This window comes from Hermetia illucens, chromosome 1 (assembly GCF_905115235.1).
Source record: "Hermetia illucens chromosome 1, iHerIll2.2.curated.20191125, whole genome shotgun sequence".
NCBI classification, from domain to species: Eukaryota; Metazoa; Arthropoda; class Insecta; order Diptera; family Stratiomyidae; genus Hermetia; species Hermetia illucens.
The window spans coordinates 152,904,478-152,926,215 of NC_051849.1; the positions used below are offsets into that span (position 1 = coordinate 152,904,478).

The window sequence follows — 21,738 nt, forward strand, 5'->3', positions numbered from 1 at the left end:
TCAAAAAAAAAGTGAAAAAGACGGCCTTCACACAGGGTGAACTCCTTGAAGTGGCAGAACATTTTAGGTGTTTCAGGGAGTGAGGCTCTAAGTTTAAACACAGCCTTTTACTATAGTGCGAGATGAATCGATAGCCAAGCTTTGTACCACAGACGCATTACAGTGCCACTCGCAACAGCCGCAGGTACTGGGATTTATCCAAAAGTTTCCACCTTCTCTTTATATTGGTTTATTATTCTCATAGCCATTTTTCTCCACACTACCGGTTGGCTTTTTCCTTCCGTTCCCTTCCACTTCCCAGATATGAACATAGATATGACTACATGAGCATACCTTCAGATGCATACGTGTCAATGCTTATGGCCATTGACCAATAATGAGATTCACACAAGGAACTTGCCTGATTCGAAATCTGGCGTCACCTCTTTCCTGTAGGGCTCATTCTAGAACTGTAGGCTCTCACACAAGCATAATTTGAGATCTGGTTAAAAGAGTTAGGGGAGTCATCTATATACTATATATCTCTATAACGTGTTGAGAATAAAATTAAAGATCTTGTCAAATAGTTTCCGAAGTAGGCTCCAGTCATTAGTTGTAAAGCGGGAAGGGATTTTACATACTTAAACCAAGGACCTCTTTCATTTTTTCTAAGCAATCATTATACTAACCATTATGCCTAAAACATGGATTGTCGCTTCATTGCTCTCGCATCGTGAGACCGTCTTTTCCGCAAAACTTACACCCTTTCTAGAATTGCGACAAGCTTTCCTTTACTTCCGTCTAGCCAACGATTCTTCTTGTTGTCTTCCTCGAGCATATACCCAGAAACTGATCCCCTCCTTACCTAAATATTTTCCAGTATTACGCAAACTGTAAATATGCAATTTACATGCATAGATTTCGAAAGAGTTGTAATATCTTTGTTATATGACAAAAAGTCGTGGCATGCCTACAGTCCCTGCAAACCCAAGCGAATTTTTCTTTTAGTCAGGTCAATTTACCTTTGGTTATTTGCACGCAACGCCTTCTTTGCATCATGTTTCTTTTTTTCAGTTTACCTCCAACTTGTTTATACCTTTCATGACAGTGCAGCTGGTCATTGACATACATGCACGCAACGCCCGCTTTCGAACGATTATCTTAATCAATACTATAAAAGTTAATTTTACTATTTTATATTTAGGAATCTATTAGAGGAAGCAGTAACAGGAAGTTAAGGATAATAAAGAGTGATATCAATTCGCTATCAACTAACTTTTATTTAAGAAATATGCAGTTACAATATGTATGACTAATGACACTAGCTGGCATTAAAGTTGTTTCGTTCTACAGTCTACCATCCTCAATTTTTTAAAACTTTGATTATCGTTATAATTACATAACTCCACTTTGCTTAGCCATGTGCGCATATTTGTGCCGCGTAGCGCTCCTTTTTTTTGCTTTTTTGATTCATTTGAAATCACCGATTGGGACGTAATAAAAGAAACCCTGAGCATGACCTTCTACCCAGAGAATTAAATGTTCGTCTGGAGCTTTTCTTATTGTTAGAATACATTACCGCTGCCATCTATTTTCCATAACTATGACATTTAGGACTACAATAACTTTACATAATGCAGGATCATACAAATGATAGCCCTTGAAATTTTCGGAATATCCAATTGGGTACCTTTCCTTAGGTGCCTTCGGTTGACTGCCAAAGATACATTCTTAATCCATGTTGGGTTTTCTGCCAGTCCGTACTTCATGAGAAGGTCTATTTTGGTGAATGCCCGCCGCTAGTAATCGGTTTTTGATATACATAGCTGTATTGACATTTCCTGACCAAACTGGCCATCGAGCAGTCAACGTGATTTTTAGACTATTGATTTCTTATATTTCTCAGATAGTTCACAGTGCCTAGGATTATAACTGGTGATCTATACCCTTTGTTTGAACAATTTTAATTTCCGGTGAACAACGTTATCTCTCTAAACCTGTACCGTGTATTTCGGACTTTTACTTACACAATGAAGAAATGGCAATCTTGCTTATTTCCCTTCATAAAAAACTGTGCACCTGGCTTTATACATCTTATATTCTTTTTAACCAAAATTAAAATCTTGAACCGCACCATTTATTCAAAACAATTCGTTGTCTGCAGGTTATCTTTTTAGGTTGAACTTAAGATGGGGCCTCATACATGCAAAAGGGGTTGTGTAAAATTTTTTTCTCACCGAATATAGTAATGCTGGGTAACAATTAGTACTTTTCGAAGCCAGCCTAAATTTTGATGTTTGTTGGGAAGGCGGGGAGTGCAGGGGGTCGAAAGTGACGATTTCTTTAACGAACCCATTCTTCGAATCGACCCAACCGAAAAATCTGAAAAAAATCATGAAGCTGCCCCTATACGGTGCCCAGGCGCTAAGATACTCTTCATATCGATAATTGCTCAAATTAAGTTAATAACAGTGTACTATGTTTGTGGAAAATTGACAGGAAACGACCCTTAAATTCCTACCCTAAAGTCATAAAAATTTGCGATAATATAGATTGTAGTATGGAGCATAATATCTCCAAGTTGATAATGCTACAGTAGCTCGAAGTTGTTTTTTCTCTGTAAATTTACTGCAACTCAAAATACTAAATATCAAGATCACACTAAAGTGGGTAGTTTGACATCGGGGTAGTCCTGCGCTCAAATATTCAGAAACAAACAAAACCTTTCATACCTGAAATGCGAACATCAGATTTCCGAATTGCTTCTAGAGGTGGAAAGCATCAATAGCCACAGTATGGGGGTAAGAACTGTTTCTGCACTTTTTCATAAAAATAGGACCTTTAAAATGCCTTCTGAATACAGTTTATGGTGCCATGAACTCATACTTACTGAGGTTAGAGCATTTGCATAACGATTGTCCCTACTTGTAAGGGTCTTCTGAAGAGAAGTTCAAGCTGTTGCCTTTCATAAGTCTCCGTCACACGAAAACTACATGCTCTGGGTTCTTATATTCACTCAGACAGTCAGGACAAAGGGTAAATCATCATCTTCAAAACGATTTGAATACTGGCGGTATCTGCTGGCAATGCTCCCATTGAGAAACTGAGAGGATTGATAGTGGACACTTCCATGACTGCGCATAATCCAAAGCTAGATATTTTGAATCAGTCTCTGTATCCACCTCCCGTTCTAAGAATTATCCCACCGTCCCTGCCATCCCGTCGACACTCTTCAGCATTGTGGTCACCGCGTACTTTCCAGTTGTTCAATTTTCGCATCTATTCAAAAGGCAGCATCTCCTCACGTTGTTTGAAAACTGTCAACACAGACAGTCTGTATACTGTCGTCAGTTTCTTCCTGTATGTCTAAACATTTACATTAAACTGGGGCCGCATATAGCAAAATAGATGTGTTCACTTTGGCTAGCAGCAGCCAATTAGCGAATTTACACCTTGTCGCGCTTTTTCGCTCGTAAAAGTTAGATCTTCCTTGAATGTTAACAGATGATCCAGCAGATAACATTCATAGTTGATCGAACGTATAGACTACACCACATGCTGCCTCGCAGAAAACCTTAAAATTTCCTACACCTTGCGACTACTGACTAGTGCACCTTCAGTCGTCAGTGTTCTGCCTGCTTCATGCGATATCAGTCATCCTTTGGCCATCTTAACCAAAAAACATCCTAAGGATGTTTGTTTACCACTACAGCCGCGTTATCGCGTGGCTATGCTATGCTAATAATCGTAGCTTGGCAGGAGAATTTGATCTATAAGATATGTTCGTGCCAGAATAATGAGGCCGGTACCGATCTCTGAGATACTTCGACAATTACTCAATATTCAATTTGGCTTACTGCAATGTCATAGAAAAGCTTTCAATTCTCGAAATTAACCCACATGATTTTCTGAATATACCTGGACACATCAAGCTGGTATAGGAATCTTACTATATGCTACCATTGCACATAGCTGAAAGTATTCCTCATATAGAAGGTAATGATAGTACAGTAATTTTTAGTGCTGTTGTCTGTCACAACCCATTTACTCAGAGACATTGGAAAAAACATGTAATGTGATGAAGGGGCATGATTTTATGTTCAGCTCGTTTGTGAAAGTAACTTTTAACATTGACCGAAAGCTAGTGGAGTTTGGCTTATATGCTCCACAAAGTGTGACAATTCTCGGTCCCAGAAAATTAAATCCAGAAGTAATTGAATGAAGCGAATACTAAACGTCGCTAATGTAAAGACAACAGGAAGGCTTGTGGCCATGTGAATTTGGGCTTAAGAATACATTCAAAGCCTTCCCTGCTTATCGCAAGAGGCGACTGAAAGGGATAAACATTTTTAGGCTAGCAATCCGAAAATTTTGAAACTTTATTGCATCCGAAACATCAACAACTCCTCAGATAGGGGCTGACCTTACCGCGACGCGGCGACCTTGAGTTATCGAAAGCCATGATTTCTTTCTCGAATGTGCGCATGCTCCTTGACAACCGTAACGAGTGTTCTCAGAATGCTCGCTTTCTCTAGCTCGAGCGGAAATTCTAACGATATAAGTTGGACATTCTGGGCCTAACCGAAGTAAGCTGGTGGACCGTGGAGAGGGCTCCTCTCCTTTTTGCGGCAATGTGCTTTTGTAATCTGGAAAGCCGAGTGGTAACAAACGCGAATTCGGCGTAGGAATGCTTCTGACGACTACCGCAAGGCGCCCTCTCTTGACTTGGGAGCCGGTTTCTGACAGGACTGTGATTGCAGAATACCGGCCCAGGTTACGGAGCATCACAATTATACAGTCCTACTTACCAATAGAGACTTCTAATATACTAGAGATGGAAGCTTTCTATGAGCAATTACTAGCAGTTAAGAGAAGGCTCTTTAAAGTGTGTGTGTGTGATCGTGATGGATGATCTGCAGGCCAAAGTGAGTCCTGATACCAAAGATAATGGTGGAAGGTTTGTGAATTCCTTCAGCCTCCTCCGCCTCGTCATTGTTCCAGCACAGAGCCTGCCAAAAGGACACCGTACGAAGAATCGGATTTGTCCCTTGCGAGTGATTGTCGGCGTGATATGCTCGAACTCCGATGCCGAGCAAGTTCCCCAGAAATCGTAGTCTGCACTGCGACAAGAGAGAGTTTACATTTACATTGTTCAGGGAAGCGGAAGACCCCCAGATCTCAATGATTTCAGAAGTGTATACGGCATCACGGAAGAGCTTGCATGTATGCCTGAATTTTTCGTTGTTCCTGTGAAGAAAGTCAATGGTCAACTGCTCATACACGATGACGTGCAACTGAAGAAGTGGAAAAAACACTTCGCAACCGGGTAGGTTCCTCCTCTTGTGGGCTGTTCCTCCATAATTTCGGCCATCAATGCACTCAAATGGTGTAAAGCCGGTGGGCTTGACGGTCTCCCCCACACGGGACACAGGCGTTTCCCAGAGAGTGGATTGTTAAGATTCCAAAAAAGGGACACCCGTTTTGAGTGTGGCAATTGGATAGGTATCTGCGAGCTCCTTACCGTTTTAACGATAAGAACTTAAATGATTCTCGAACAAAAACTTGATCAACAGTAGGCAGGCTGGTTTCTATTCCAGATCCTCCTGCATTGACGATATCAACGCCCATCATCATTTTGGAACAGTGCGCGACGTTTGGATTTTTGCTATACCTGCTCTAATCGATTTTGAGAAAGTTTTCGATAGCATGAACAGAAAGTGTACATAAAGTGCCCTACGCAGAAAGAGAATTCCGAAGAAATTAATATCCATTATCAGCGCGCAAAATTTCATGTGCTGTATGGGGATAAAGTCCCGAAATGCAGTTATTTTAATACCAAGATCAAGTTGAGACTGTTATGTAGCAGTGCTCTTTCTGTGTTACTAGTTATATGGGAGTAACGAATGTAAAACACTGTGCAGCTCATTAGCAACCTAGGTCCATGGTTGAATCGAAAACATGGTGAGGTTGTTTATAACCTTTCAGTCTTCCTTACACAAGATTCGAGGGGCACGATCTCTCGACTTTGTGTTCTGCAATGGAGTGAAGAACGACGCCGCTTACTGTTTTTTTTCCTTCTACAAGTGCGGTGAAATTTGCGAGTAATGTTGTGCAGACACAGGAAGGCTCTCTCCGGAGAACATTGTCAGATAGACCCTGGAAAGCGCTGATAGTTGAAGCTATGTTACGCATTACACTCGGATTCTTCTTTTGGCTGTGGAAAGATCGGATGGCGGAGGGTTATTTCAAACAAAAATTCCTTCTTTTCCCTCCCATTGAGAGAAGGAATTCTGTGACTTGAAAGGGAGCAGGAGCGCTAGTTTGAAGTAATGTGTCAAACGGCTTCACGTTAGTTCTCTGATGATGGGGATGCGTTGAGTCCTCTGACGAGACTTCAACACTCAGGTCGTGAACGTAATCACCCATCCTGTCCAAAACAACTCAGCCAAAACAACAAGCCAAAAGTTTGTAAAATATTTGGAAGTTGCGTCTGTCAATTTACTTCTCTTTTCTATGTTATGAAACCTTTCTATAAAGGCTACTGCAGTTCATTCTTTTGCACTAGATATGCAGCATTTTACTCGATTAGATACTGTTCTCGCTCTTAGAACACTGAGCTATTTGAATGCTCAAACTTTCAACAATTTTTGCCATTAAGTTGCCTGCTAAAATTTTTTCTTGTAAAAGGAACCTAATTTGTGTATTGACTCATAAAATTTCATTTGGTACCCACACAAAATTCTTCCAAAAAACCTAAAGATACTTCAATACGGTTTAAAAAGGAAGGATGTCTCACACCGAATAGGTCTAAAACAACAACAAATAAAGTGAACTCCAAGGAAATGAATTTCGATCCAGCAGTTCTAGGTTATTTATTTTTCCCTATTGTTAATAAATTATCTTTTTTTTCTCTGCTAGATTCATCGAATAATCTACGATAGTGATAAAGTCAAGTGAAAAGTGAGTTAAATATTATTATTTTGACTTCAGCGTGTTTAGTGTAATCGACGGCAGGTTCATCGTATTTTCATTCGCGTGTAGAGTACTTTTGATAACTTTTTCGCGTGGTTCGAATGCTTATCTTCCGAGGAAATAGCGGGCGGGAAAATTTCCTCTCTAGTGTTTCTATTTCCTTCACTGCAGTATAATTCACATGGATTTTCAGTGCTACGGTGTTATATTAAATCCAAAGTTCCTTAAAACCAGCTTCCAGTAATCTTATTCTCGTCTGCTGAAAACGTGAAATCTCAAAAGGAGTGGTACATAAAAGAGTGAAAAGCAGATGGACGGGAAGGGGATGAGGGAGTGAAAGAATAAAGCGGGACTGCCTTTTCTGTACAAATATAAGGTTGACACAAAGTTGCTGGAACGTCTAACAGGGGGACTCAAATTGATTTACCGATTTCCTTCGCGTTTCTCTTACCTTCCTAAATTCTGCGCATTATTGCAGCACTACCGAAGAGGTGGGAGATTTTTCCTGTGCACTGCCCTTATCCTCATATTTTCACATCATATCGCCATCAAATTCAACATGACGGCAACATATGACACGGCGTGGCATCCGTTGTAAGGCAGCTCACAGTGGAAGGTTTTGTTAACGTAAATGGGTGCTTTGGTATTAAAAGTAAACACGTTTTTTTCCGTTGCTGTTCCTTCCTCCATTGTTGTTGATTCTGATGAATCTTTTATATGAAAAGAAAAGAGAATTCCCCATACGTTTGTGCTAGACCTGATAAGAAAATTAGATTTTCGAAAATAGTTTGAAAAATCTGCGACGACAACGTATACGATGACAAAATAATTCCCATATGATAGAGAGCAACGTCCTAAAAATAAATCACTCCCGCGACTCAGCAATAAAATCGAAGATGACGGTGAAAAGGAGAGATACATAGAGCACTTCCCTAACGTTCTCACGCATATAGCGGAAGAGGGTTGTATTTTATTTACAACTTTGTCTTCTCCGTAATCCGAAGGATTTATGGAAGGAACTTTACGCCAACATTTCAAGGTTGTTGGAATGACAAATATATGCCACAAAGCGACTGAGAAGTGAAATATGTAACCAAAGTGATTGACACTGCTAAGGTCCTAAATCATACCCACTTTACGATAATTTGAGTTTAACGATAAAAATAGGGAAGAGATGACATAAAACGTGTAGAAAAAAAGACATAAGTTCCTAACAACCCGTTCCACAACGGGCAATCCAATGATGGGTGAGAAGGGTGAGGGATGCGATCGTCCCTCAGGGTCAGCAACAAATCCTTTCGGAGGGCGTAGTGAAGGGCAACGTATTGCACGTCCCAAAGATTTAGTTCATAAGTGCAATTCGGATCCGGGTGCAAGTGCGGTTGCGGGTACGGTTACGGTTTCGGTTACGAGCGCGTCAGGTTCGCGGCCGGTCGCTGTTGATTTTAGTAGCGAAAGTGATCAAGAACAAACGCGGAAAGAGCATGTCTCTATGACTGAGCGGTCAATAGTTTGTGCTGGTCCTTCCTCAGAAGCTAGATCGAGTGAAGTAAGTGGCGATAGTGGTTGCGGTAAAGACATAGTGCATAGTCATTCAAGTACGATCGGGCAAACGCCTTTGTATCCGCGAAGTTTATTTACGCGATCACTTCGATATCCGTCCGGTGCTGGTACGACGCGAAAATGCGTACTCACTTTGGACGGATATTCATACGTTATAGGTAGGACGAAATTAACAAGTAGTTTTTTAGAAAATGGTGTGTTTGATTTCCAGGTATTTTTTGCTTATATGTTTAGTAAATAAGACCATCACATATCATTCAATATTTTAAATCTAGCTTACCTTCCGTATTGTCTTCAACTGTACATTTAAAAGTTCCTCGTAGTTCCTGTATTTATATGGTCAAACCGACAACATCCGCGTTGGTAAAGCAAGTAGAAACGAAAATTAGAACATAAAATACTGCGTTTTTTCTAACAAAGTATTTATTATTCGCCTTCCTTCAAAGTTTGACAGATTGGTCAACTCTGCTCGCATGAAGAGCCTAATTTATTTTGGATCAACCCCTCCTTTCATTAATGTCGATACTACGTTTGATGTGTATACCTGTTGAAATGATATAGTTAAGCTGTTTATTTAACTCTAGAAGAAAATATCTCAGATTTTCCAGAAAGAAGTGGAAAATATAATATATTGAAATCCTTTCGATATGACAGTATTCCGTATATTTCAGTTAAAATATGTTATTGGTGTAACTGGTGAACACTACTCTCTGTTGTACTTTCTCAGCGTTTCGTCATTTCTTTTAGCGCTTTCCTGTCTTATGAACAATATTGCCTGTGTCCTCACAATTCCAAATATGTGGCTAGTTAAGGTGTTGGCGCCGATTATATAAAGACGGTAAGTCATGCATGTGATTATTTTGAACAAAACCTATGTAACTCTAAATAGCAATGTGATTCGTTTGGGCCTGGCGTCGGCTCTCGGATCCACTATTAATAGACTATAAAAACGTAGATAAGCAACTCGATAGCTTCTACAAATAACCATTTCTTCGAAAAACCTGCATGAAGAAAAAGTATATAACCGATTTTTTCCTAGTTCTGAGAATAAGAAGAGCCTTAGAACCGGGAAAAAACGCGAATATCAAGGTTTTCTCAAAGATTTTTTGTGTTATACTTAATGCCTGTTACACATGTTAAGGTTGAATTGAGATTTATATTATATAAGAATTCGATGCATTTTTCTCCACTGCCAGTACTGGGTTGCCCTTTCGAAGAGTTGAGTAGCGTTAACTTACTTTTTGTACACGCAAATGGCTCCAAAAACAACCAGGTGCACTATTTCATCATTACTAACGGGGCAACAGTCGGTTTCCAGCGTAGACTAGGTTTTAATAGGGAACTCCAGACATCCTGGTTTTGCAACGAGGTCCACTAGTTCGATATCCCTAAAAGCTATCTGGCATCCTGGCATACACGATCGTTCCACCTGAGGCCGGGTCTGCCAGGTCTCCTTTTTCTCCCGTAGATATTGCCTTATATAATTTGCGGGCTGAATCATCCTTATCCATACAGATTAAGTGATCCGCCTACCACATCAAGCGGGGTTTTTTTCACAACCGGACTGTCGACCATCCTCTGGCAGGCTGCCAAAAATTCTTTGGAAGATCTCTAGTATGCGGCAAAGAGTTCGTAATCTTTGTTGCCTAGGATCCAACTAGAAGAGGTATATACGAGGACTGGCAAGATCATTGTCCTGTACAGTAGAGACGTTTCGAGCAGAGCAGCTTTTGGAAGCTGAAAAAGGCTCTGTTTGCAACCAGCAACCGTACGCGGATGTACTCTTCTCCTGCACAGTAGAGACGTTTCGAGCAGAACAGTTTTTGGAAGCTGAAAAAGGCTCTATTGGCAACCAACAACCGTGCGCGGATGTAGTCGTTTCAGCCTTTATCGGTTGTGACTTTTGATACTAGATAGGAAAAATTATTAGCGGTTTTACAATGGTATACCGTTATCTTAATTATTCTCATTTGCCCAGTGCTTCTTGTGTTTTTTCGTGTTGAGGTTACCACCATGTACTGCACCGTGCCCTCATCATTAGATCTCGTACTTATTGCCCCCTGCTCGATCTCAATGAAGGTGCTGAGGCTTTCGCCCTTACATCAGCATTACGGATCATCTTTCCCAGAACCGCGTTAAAAAGAATGCATGGGAGGTTACCCACATGCCTTGTATCGTTGTTGATGACGAATGGATGGGTGATCCCGCTACTTCCATCTGGCCTCACACAGGGTTCAGGGTCAGTTTAATCAGTCTTATCAATTTCATCGAGATACCAAATTCTCTTATGGTCATGCATATTTTTTCTCTGCAACGCTATCGTAGGCGGCCTCGAGGGCGATGAAAATATTGTTCAAGTGATGACCATATTTTAACATTTTTTTCTTCGCTAGTTCCAGAGAGAAAAACTGGTATATTGCTGATTTGTTTCGCCGATCATATTCTGAACGTAGGGGGCTAAACGGCCTAGTAAGATAACGGGGAATATCTTTTTGACATGTGTGGGACAGATAATGGCACGTTACCAATCGTCAGGCATTCGCTATCCCACACCTTGAGCATCAGTTCAAGGACCGCTTGCTGCCTTTATATATAGACAGTTCGGTTATAATTCCAACGGCTCCTGGTGACTTATGATTTTTAAACCAATGGATTGCACGGATTGTTTCTTTCATACTTGATGGTGGTAGCATTCGTTCGTCATCTTCAATCGGAAGGACCACCAATTTGCCAATATTTTGATTTTTAAGCAATTCATCAAAATGCTCAACCCATTACTTCAATATGCTCATACGGTCTTAAGTCATATTTCCCTCTTTGTTTCGGCAGGATGGGCACCTAGGTATATAAGGCCTGCTGACTTGTTGGTAAAACTTCAGCACCCGGAGCGGTTACTGCCTGTACCTCATGAGTCCGTAGACCCGTTGATTCTTGTAGGCTTCCACTTTCTGATCGTAAAGTCGCTTCTCCAGCAGTTAGTGTCAGGTCTCTGCGTGTTCTTTGAGAGTGCAGCATTGTCGGTATGCAGCATTCTTGCGTTCTGTTGTTAGCTTACATTCACCGCGAATCAATAATTTCTACTTTCGAACATGGTTATTCATCACGGCAGAGGCGGCGGCGTCCCGTTATTACGTGCTCAATTTGGTTGGAAGTGACCCCGTCCTGAAAGCTCCCCCCCCCTTTCCACCCAAACCAGATACTTCCGAAAACCACTTTGTACGATACTGCTAATTAGATTATCCGCAGTCCGTTGTCATTGATAGTTTTGTGTATCGAATGTGAGTCAACGTTTCGCCTGAATATGGGCACCGCCCCTACTTGGCTATTAAAATCTTTGATGATTTTGATATCATACTTGTGGCAGGCTTACAGCATTTGCTCAACTACCTCGTAGAAGATATCCTTCTTCGACTCTGTTATATCAATCCTATATATGGACAGGATGTCGGCTGCTCGGGCGGCATTCGGTATGTACAGGGAGCGCACATTCCGCGTTCGTCATTCGTCCAGTCGGAAGTTCCTTTCATGGCTTCCTAACTTCGGTTTTCCGTGTATGGTCGTCAGCTCTATCCATTCCCCAATCCGGAAGACCAGTTGGTACAATTTGTCCCATTTTTAGGCGCAGGGCACTCGCCTACATCCTTCTCCGTCTACAGTTGATTATTAAGAAAAAATTCCCAGCGATCACCACGTGGAAGTGGTAGTTTTATACTCCATTGTGGGTACCAATCCACGTTTCACCCTAGAACCTATACTGCCTTCTGACCCCCCCTTGTTTATAATTTAATTGACCCCATAATTTATAATTCAAAGCCCGCTCTGCATTCTACCACTCGTTTGGCCCTCGAGTAGTGGCTCGATGTGGATAGCCCGTTATAGTTTCAATAAGTTGACTAGGGAGGGACGTGGAATAGATGATACAACCCGTGACGTTATTTAATACGCTATGCACTTTCCTACTTTTTAACTTCAGCAATATTTTGGAAGATTTTGCTTTCAAAAGTATTGAAACTGCTTTTCCGCCGCTTGTATCAAGTGTATAACTCCTATTGCACTTCCTTCGCACGGAATATCGATCAGACAAAAAATTTGGGATTTTTATATCAACTGAAGTCGGCAAGGTACCTTATCATCAAATTAAAAAGAGTTGGAGCAAGTCATGACTCCATTGGAAATCTTTGTACCAGTTCATTCTGTATTTTTCATTTTTATCCACTGCTTTCGCAAACGAAATTAGTTTTTGTCTATGTGTTAACTCGATCGTTATTTTGTACAGAGCATTGCGATAAACGTTATGGTAAGCCTCGTAGAAGTTGGGATCGATGTGATATTCCCAGCTTTTTCGAAAACCTGTTTGACTGAGAGATTCGTTGTTCATTTTCCAAATCTGATGTTCCTCAATAATACTATCTGCACGCTCTTTCCGTCATGGACAATAATGAGATCTTTTTTAATAATAACAATCCTTGGCCCAACAATCCATATTGAATCAGGGCCTTGAAATGTGTTAGAGCACTTCATTCAAGACCGTAACGGCACACTACAGGATTATAGTACCCTGTGAAGGACAATGTGGTCACTATTGCGCTTGCCCGAGATTATTATCCCGATTTGACTCAGGTACGCATTCACAGCTAAGTCGACTGGTATCCGACGTCAAATCACGATACAAAGTGAGATTTCGTGCTTGGCCTATTGAACTTCTTCATCAGTCTCTGAAGGGAATTATTCGTGGTTGACAAAGACGGTAGATTTTTCTAGATTTGTAATTCTAGCTCTTTCCTAACTACTGCCTGACTTCTTTTGAATTTTGCGATCTAAACTATTGCCATTCACGACTGACAGATTTTTCTTATAAGCATAACACTTCGAAAAAATGTACAGCCTGATTGAGTTCAAAATTTGAGTTTAAGGTCTCGTTTGTTTTTAAGTGCGAAGACATATATTTCCGATACTTAATCCAGTCAGTCTGTTTTGTCATCAAACTGGTAGGCTTGGTATGGATAGATTGTAGATTTGAGAATGTTAAGAGTACCGAAGGATGATCAAAGCAGGGTTGCACATATAGTTGATCCCTTTTTCTATTTCATATTCCTTGCTATGACAAAGTCGAAAAGTTCAAGTATTTTTACGGCCAACCAGTAGGTTGGACGGGTGCTCGGTAACATAACATTTTGAAAGGAACTTTCCATTCTACTCCACAGATAGATATCTTAAGCAATATTTTCCTTGATATTTTATTTTTAATAAGAATTCCTGAACCTCCATGGTTTGCTTTTTCCACCAAATTATTATAAAATCTCTTGCGTTCGCGGTACTACCTACTAAGTTTGTCTAGGAAACCATGGTTAACATCGTGCTATGTATAAAATTCTCTGATAACGGCCCTAACGATGAAATTCGATCGGCTATAAACAAGATCATTCGGAATAAGGCGCCGCCAAAAATTTGTAAACCTGTTTTAAAAACAATACAAGAATTTCGTGATAAACCACTATATTCTCTCAAGGTCGAAAAAGGGAACAAATTCGTTGTTATGGACAAAGATAAGTATGACGAGGCTGTTTTTCGGAAAGTGGAAACTTCTTCAAATTGCAAAACATCTCGCTTCCCGAATATATCAAAAGGGGTCGATCGGGCGCTGAAGGAAGCTAGTACGCTTCCAAGAATCAGATGTCAACCCAAAACCCACAAGGAGGGGGACGAGATGCGAAAAATCATTGCCGCTTTGAACTCACCGACGTACAACATCGCCACGTGGTTGATCAATGAGTGGCAGGCCCTTTGGAACACGAGCAGTATGCATTCAGTGGCTAACTCCCATGAACTAATACAGAAGCTGCAATGCATTGAAAGGATGGTTGAGGATGAAGTGATGGTTTCGTTCGACGTGAAGGCATTATTTCCCAATACACCAGTGAAAGAGTCAATTTTCAGTCTCGAAAGATGACTGAGCCAGTTTGGATCTGCCTCAGAATGGAGAAGAAAAGTTCAAATTTTTCACACCTTGCCAAGCTCTGCACAAACGGAAACTGTTTTACATTTCTGGATAGATTCTACAAAACCTCTTCGGGGGTAGCAATGGGAGAGCCCCTCTCGCCGTTACTCACTGAAAGGTTAATGTCATCAATCGGAGAAAAAATTGAGGGGAGGGGAATAATGCCTAAAGTATGATTTAGGTATGTAGACGACGTATTTGTGATTGTTAGCGACAAGGTCATCTCCTTAATAAACAAGATTCATCATAAAATCGAGTTTCCACTAGAGGTAGAAAATTATGGTGCTCCACCCTTCCTAGACCTGAATATCGTCAACTCTAGCGAGAAGTTTGAGTTCGAAATATACCGAAAGCCAACAGCAACGCAGAGAATTAGATATTTTCTAAAAAAAAATGGCTGCCTATAATTGCATGATTCACCGACTGATTATATACATTCTTTCGGAACACGGTTTCAATAAGGAACGACAGCACGTGTTTACGGTGCATTGCCTTCGACTACCATTCATCGATCCGCTCTTGGTCTGACTTCACCCCACTCAGAGCATTGAAAGATCCATCATTCAAGTTAAGTGGAGTCAGCCAACAGTCTGCCTTACAGATAGCCGCATGCAAGGGACTCGCCTGTTCTTTGCTGTAAAAATAAGCGCGCAACGAGTCGACTTGGCGATGATGTTGTGTCGCCACGTCAACCACGTCCCTACCCCCGATATTACGAGGCAGGTTCATCCGCTCCACGACAAACTTTGAATAATGCATTCGGAATTTGGACATAGTTGTCCGCATCCGCCGCTGGACGTTTTCCAGATCGGTCTTCATCCACGGCAATATTCGGAATGCATAAGCCAGTGAAAGGATAGCGAATACATTCAACGCGCTTATCTTATTCTTCCCCGAGAGATGCGATTTCATACCAGCTTTACACGTCACAGCAATTCGGACAGCAGAGCAGAATTCCTAGGTAGTCCTAGGAAGTCTGTCTCGGTCATAGCTTCGATGTGGAGGTCACCAATGCTATGTCCGGCATTCGGTGCGTGATGACTTTTGCGGATGGCTTGGATTCGGCAATTGTCCAATCCAAACTCCATCCGAATATCACGGTTGAACATGCCTATTATTCGCAAAAGACTTCTAAGATGGTCGTCAGTAGCAGCATACAGCTTGATGTCATCTAAGTACATCAAGTGTGTCGGTTCGCACTTAGTACCCAGGCCATACTTTATTGAAAACCATACCCTCTAGCATCATTCAGTAGCCATGAAAGGGGGTTCAGTTCCATACAAAACCAAAAGGGACTCAACGAATCCCCCTGGAAGATGCCCCTCTGTATACGGATGGGCTCTAAGGTATTAGCACCCTCAGATGTACGCACTGATACGGTGGTATGCCACCCTTGCATGACTGTCACCAAAAACTTGGTTAGTTAATTATTATTAAATTAATTAATTATCAATTATTTTTATGCATTAAGTATTCACTTTAACGTGATACTACATACTAGATAACTACGATGTCTTAGGCTTAATTTGTATAAAGGACCCAATGTCGACCTGATAATGGCAAAATTCCTTTCAGCCTGGTATTATGCCTGGTTTACATTCTTGCAACATATTTGTACCTCTTCCATGGACTTAAGGGAGATGAAAATGGTTAAGTTGTTTTCGAGAATCAATCCGGATACGTCTATTAAATTTCATCTCAATAGATCTAATCACGCTTTTAAGGTTTTGTGTGAAACAAGACCTTATGAGGATCCATTCGATGTCTGTCAGTCTGTTTGTCTGTCACATCTGATTTATTCGGAAACGGCAGAACCGATTGTCAGTAAATTTGGTGAAAGTATGTGCTCTGTGCATCTTTGTGCAAATACCTATATCATCAACGCAGTGCTTTTAACTATTGCTCGAGCCACCAACAGGGGATGTTATCTGGATATGCATTGGTTCCAACCATTGCTTCAAGGGGTCGCTTTGTGTTTGCATTTCCATTCATGCATATACAACTATCTGATCCTTTCGTTGCATATGTTCATATCTTACTCATTAGAAATACGTCTGTTTAGATATAAATGTTTCAGATAGCTTTCCTTTTGAATTTATGCAGTATGTACTATATATGGATGTTATGCTAGTTCAGTCTCTTAGGATAATTACTTCTGACATACAATATATATATATATCTATCTGACTGAATTCAGACAAAACAATGGCGACTGTGCATTCTCAGCAAAGCACAATGCATTTTGTAAGAGGGGATTACAATGGATGGTTCCAGCTACATACGAAGTCTCACCTCTAGGAATCAACCTTTGTTTGCTGATTACAATAGTAGAATTTAATGTGGAGAAAATATATGTTTATACAAAGTGGAAAAGGACGTACATAATATTATGAGTTGAAGGAAACTCAATGAAATTCTTCATATCGTTCCTATGAAATAAACGAAAGATAAATACAAGACAAAGTGAGCGATTATTCTCAGTTTTGAGTTCAGCCAAATCTCTGAATTTATATTACATTTCACCAACGCAGTTCCTTTTACTTCTGAGTTTTATTTAAAAAAATGTAATATGATGAACGAAGAATCACCATTTTTGCCTTTTAGCGGTGTATTTTACGTAAAAAGAACGCTTGAAAGTACAATGAACATTTTATTTGTGTCCCTAAATGAAAAATGTTCTAAGATATTGCGCCAAGGGAGCACAACGAAATCAAATAAATTCCCACAACATCTGCCTTTATATGAAAATCATTTTTCCATGAATATTTCAGTTCATACATAAGTGCTCCTGAGAATAATTTAGTTTCAAATTGGATTTACTCAACTTAATTAATTTTTGTTCATGAAAAAATGACACTTCATTTCTCAGGTTATTACGATCCCTATTGTCGGTCAGTATTTAAAAAAATAATACTCTTAAAAATGGAAAGCTTAAGCGATGTTCTGTGTCACTTATAAATAATTTTTTTCTTCACCCAACATTTCCTTGCAATAGTTTTTCTCTGTAGCCGCTTTCGTCAAAACTCACTTGACCCAACTTGATCTAAATTTAAATGCATTTTGGGGAAATGACATGGAAGTTTACTGTAACTAGCCAAGCAATTGTTGTCAGATTGCAAGTTGAGCTTTCCAGCTAAGATGAGTTTACTCGTTTGAGATAGAGCAACAAAGGATAAAAATTATGTCAAGATCTACAATATTGTATAACAGTTTTTATCAGAAAAGAGCGTCGTCCTCGCTTCTGACCAAATTTCAGCTGAATTTTGGAAATGGAATAGGCGAGAGTTGAAATCATGGAAAGAAGAAGTTGGCAAATGAGTTTTTCAGTTTCTGAGGTATTAATTGTTACTTCAGGGGTTGGCCATTGCGAGATAGTCTACCTCAAGATTCATTGATCTTATCTATCCTGCATCATAGTCAAAGTATCAAGTAGTCTGCAAACTGAAGAACATCCTAAATATCTACAAATTATTATAGTAAGATATAGTGTCGGATATCATACTGACGCCTGTGAATGATATTTAGATGCCTGTTCAAGCCATTCCAGTATTCGAGATCCATTTCACGCGTATAAGATTTGCCACAGGTCCAGCTAAGCCACAACAAACATCAGAATAGATTATCCAAACGGTAACCAAAAATGCAATGGCTCCCAGCTTATTTGATACAGTCACTGTTTTTAATTTTACATCACCGTAATATCGAAACTAGGAGATTTATTGATAAATTTTAAATGAAAATGTGTAGATGCATATTCAATAAACGAGTTTCGAATAAAGGGAAACCCAAAAATTCTAGTTTATAGGATACAGAACCGATGTTCTAGGTTGATTTGCAAATCTCAGTCTCCTTCAGTGTCAAAAAGCTTTGTTTGCCGCACACCTCAGAGGTATTTTTGTCGCGTTTTTTTATTATTAGATCGCACGTTTTGAGTAATTTTGGAACCCTGAGTACAACTATTGTTGTTTTTTTTGGTCGTACAACAACGGAGCAACGTGAGCTGGTAATTCACCGCTTTAGAAAAGGACAGTATTCGCAAAATTACTGAAATTATCATTTTAAGCACCTCTAAAGCGCAACACATAATTGAGCCTTTTGTACACAAAAATTTCTTGGTAAATGAGGGCAGAAAACCGCCAAATTAAATTTTTAGTAAATCAGAGGAACGTTGAATTATCCGAAAAATCAAAGTAAACCCGAAGTTAGCTAGCGGGATTCCTGATAAACTAGGAAAGTCATGGAATTATGAAACAGTTCTAGCTGTGCAACGCAACCACGATTGAAGCGACCAAGTAGCTTGCAAGAAGCCTTGTATTTCAACAACGAACACGAAAAGTCGATTTGCATTTGCCAGTGACAACATAAATTATGATTCCACAATTTAAAATGCTGTAAGTTTTGCCAACGAGTCAAAGTTTAACATTTTCAGGTCCTATGGAATGTCTTATGACTGTCACAAAGTAAATATCAAGCTGAACACAGGGAACCTGAAAACAACTGTGAACTATGGGAATGGTCTTGTTATGGTTTGGGTTTGAATATCCGTAGCCGAAGTTGATAGCCTAGTTTATCGATATACTAAAAAAAATTACTGCAAAGTGCCAAAAAACTGGGCATCCAGGACTAAAATCTTCCCGGATGCCCAGTTTTTCGGCACTTTGCTGTAATTCTTCTACCCAGACAATGATCTGAAGCACAAGTGCGGAAGTGTGCAAACATGGCTGAACTGGAATTGATCGTACGCAATGTTACCACCAGCACAGTCTCCTGATATAAACGTAATCGAAAACTTATGGGGAATTTTGGACAACAACATAAGGAAGTATAAGATTTCGAATAGGGAAGACCTGAAGAAGCCTTTCTGGCAGAATGGCAAAAGATTACTCAGAGTGAAATTATGCGGTGTTTCCAACGATTAATTAATTGAAATAATAAAACTTGTTGTTTCTTTTTCGTTGGTGTGGACAAACAAGAACTTGTTTGCACTGATGAAGGGAACAAGTGGTTCCCGAAATATCGGTATTTGCAAGAATAAATACCCACACCAACGAAAAAGAAACAACAAGTTTTATTATTTCAAAAGATAACAAGAACTTGTTTGCACTGATGAAGGGAACAAGTGGTTCCCGAAATATCGGTATTTGCAAGAATAAATACCCACACCAACGAAAAAGAAACAACAAGTTTTATTATTTCAAAAGATAACAAGAACTTGTTTGCACTGATGAAGGGAACAAGTGGTTCCCGAAATATCGGTATTTGCAAGAATAAATACCCACACCAACGAAAAAGAAACAATAAGTTTTATTATTTCAAAAGATTACTTCTGATTTTACACAAAACCTGGTTAATTCAATGCCAAACAGGCTCCAGGCTGTTATCAAAGCCCAAGGACATCAAACTAAATAATATCTATTAGCAAACATATTTTATTTAACAATAATTTGAAAGCGTATCAAATAAGCTGTGACTAAAATATGTACTTGTTTTGATTTTCATGTTTTCTGGCTCTTAAAGTTTTTTTTGTTTGGAAACAAAAATTGATTAATTAAAGAACAGTGTTCCTCCTTTAAAATGGCATTAAAACATTTTTGATATTATAAATAGTTTTTCAAAAAGCACTGTATCGAGATTCTCAGATGTAACTTCCATTTTAACAAATGAACAAAGACGAATCGATGGTTTATCAATAAAAATAATAACAAGGTAAAACAAAAGAGTAATTTCGACCTTGGTTTTGACAAATTAGGTCACTTCACCCAGCGAGATTGTTATTTGTCCCAAATTCTTTTATAGTTTCATTGTCATAAGACGATAGGTTGTCAATTCAAAAAAACATCTAAGAAGACGGAAATGATAGAAAACTGAAATTGATGGTCACTAAGGCAGGAAAGTTCTTTGCAGCCTTCGCCAACAGATGTGAGGAGGTAGCCATTATGGACGCCACAATTACGACGATAAGTCACGAGAGGCGGAATATTAAGATCCTTTTGTAATTAATTAAAAAATATTTGAACCAAAGATATTCTATCAAAACCTGGTTAGGACATATCCCTGATTAAAAGTATCAACTTTTTGAAAGCAAAGTATTGCAAGAGAGGAGGCAGGTAGTTGTTACTTCAAAGAACGCCTTGCCATCCGATGCCTTCACCGGTCGAGCTGAATCATCTCCGCAACGAGAATAACCCGATTGTAATGTACTAAACGACTTCATCTGACAAATTTGCCAGGAGAACCTCCTCTAGGTCTGCATATAGTTGCTGACGAAACCAATCCCACCTTCTATAAGAGAAAAAGGTTTGATCGCTATGGTGCCTTATGAATATTGTGCAAGTAAAACTGTAAAGCTCTACGCTCACTTGGAAATTGGGTAAGAAAATAGATTAATTCACCAACCTGTTGATCCAGATACGGATCCAAATTGCCGATAAGCCGCGGGGCGCATCTGCCTCTTGACTCATCTTACCAAGAGAATTGTCGCTCTGGTATTGGGCATTGCCATTCCTCATGGGCAATCACCTCTCGTAAGTTTTCGCCCTTGCAGCTGTAAATGGCAGAGAACTCCCGTGATCGCCGTCAAGGTTGGCTCTCAGACAGTGCGATAGACAGACGCCACTCACAAAGCTCCACATCTCTACACTTGGGCAAGGCACTAACGATACACCTTCTTAAAATATTATCGCGCCGTAGAGCGGAATAGACTACTTTGCTCCCACAAGAAGACGTCTCCAGATAGATACATATAGGGCCCCCGACATTCACCACTAGCCTACTCAATGCCGAGACTCCAGCTCCTTATCCGGTGCTGTTACAAATTCATGCCTTTCATCGCATGTTTGCGAAAAAATCAATGCTCTATTTTCCATTTTCGTAATTCAAAAGGCTCCTGCAGGATTTTCCTCAAATAAGACTTTTTGCTCTAATATGGCTTTTGTTTAGCTAGTATTTTAATTGTTTAATGAATTGATCTATCCAACACTTTTCTCCCGTCGAAAAATGTTTTTAATATTCATATATCGAAAGGCAAAATGACGATTGATGAGGTTATGAGAGCCAGTTGTGTTGAGTCTACAACCAGAACTGAATTTGAACACTTCCTAGAGAAGGAAAGGTGACTGCTAAAATAATACCCGAACAAATAAAAACAAGTCGGAATACCGGAAGCTCGCGCTTCGGGCATAAATATTTTGTGTTCATCTTATGTAAGAAACTTCAACGCACATTTT

At 39.8% G+C, this 21,738-nt stretch overlaps 1 protein-coding gene across 7 annotated transcripts in view; it reads left to right on the forward strand.

Moving 5' to 3' along the window:
- The window catches only part of LOC119655778 (calcium/calmodulin-dependent 3',5'-cyclic nucleotide phosphodiesterase 1-like), an 831,136-nt gene that overhangs the window by 471,641 nt on the left and 337,757 nt on the right, over positions 1 to 21,738 (forward strand). For 5 of the 7 annotated variants that reach the window (XM_038061856.1, XM_038061890.1, XM_038061875.1 and 2 more), the window contains exon 2: positions 6,898 to 8,672. The exons of the other annotated variants lie outside the window; for them this stretch is intronic. In XM_038061856.1, coding sequence (XP_037917784.1) covers positions 8,192 to 8,672 — 481 coding nt within the window. In that variant the 5' untranslated portion in view covers positions 6,898 to 8,191. The remainder of the gene's footprint in view (positions 1 to 6,897; positions 8,673 to 21,738) is intronic. 7 annotated transcript variants of the gene reach the window in all.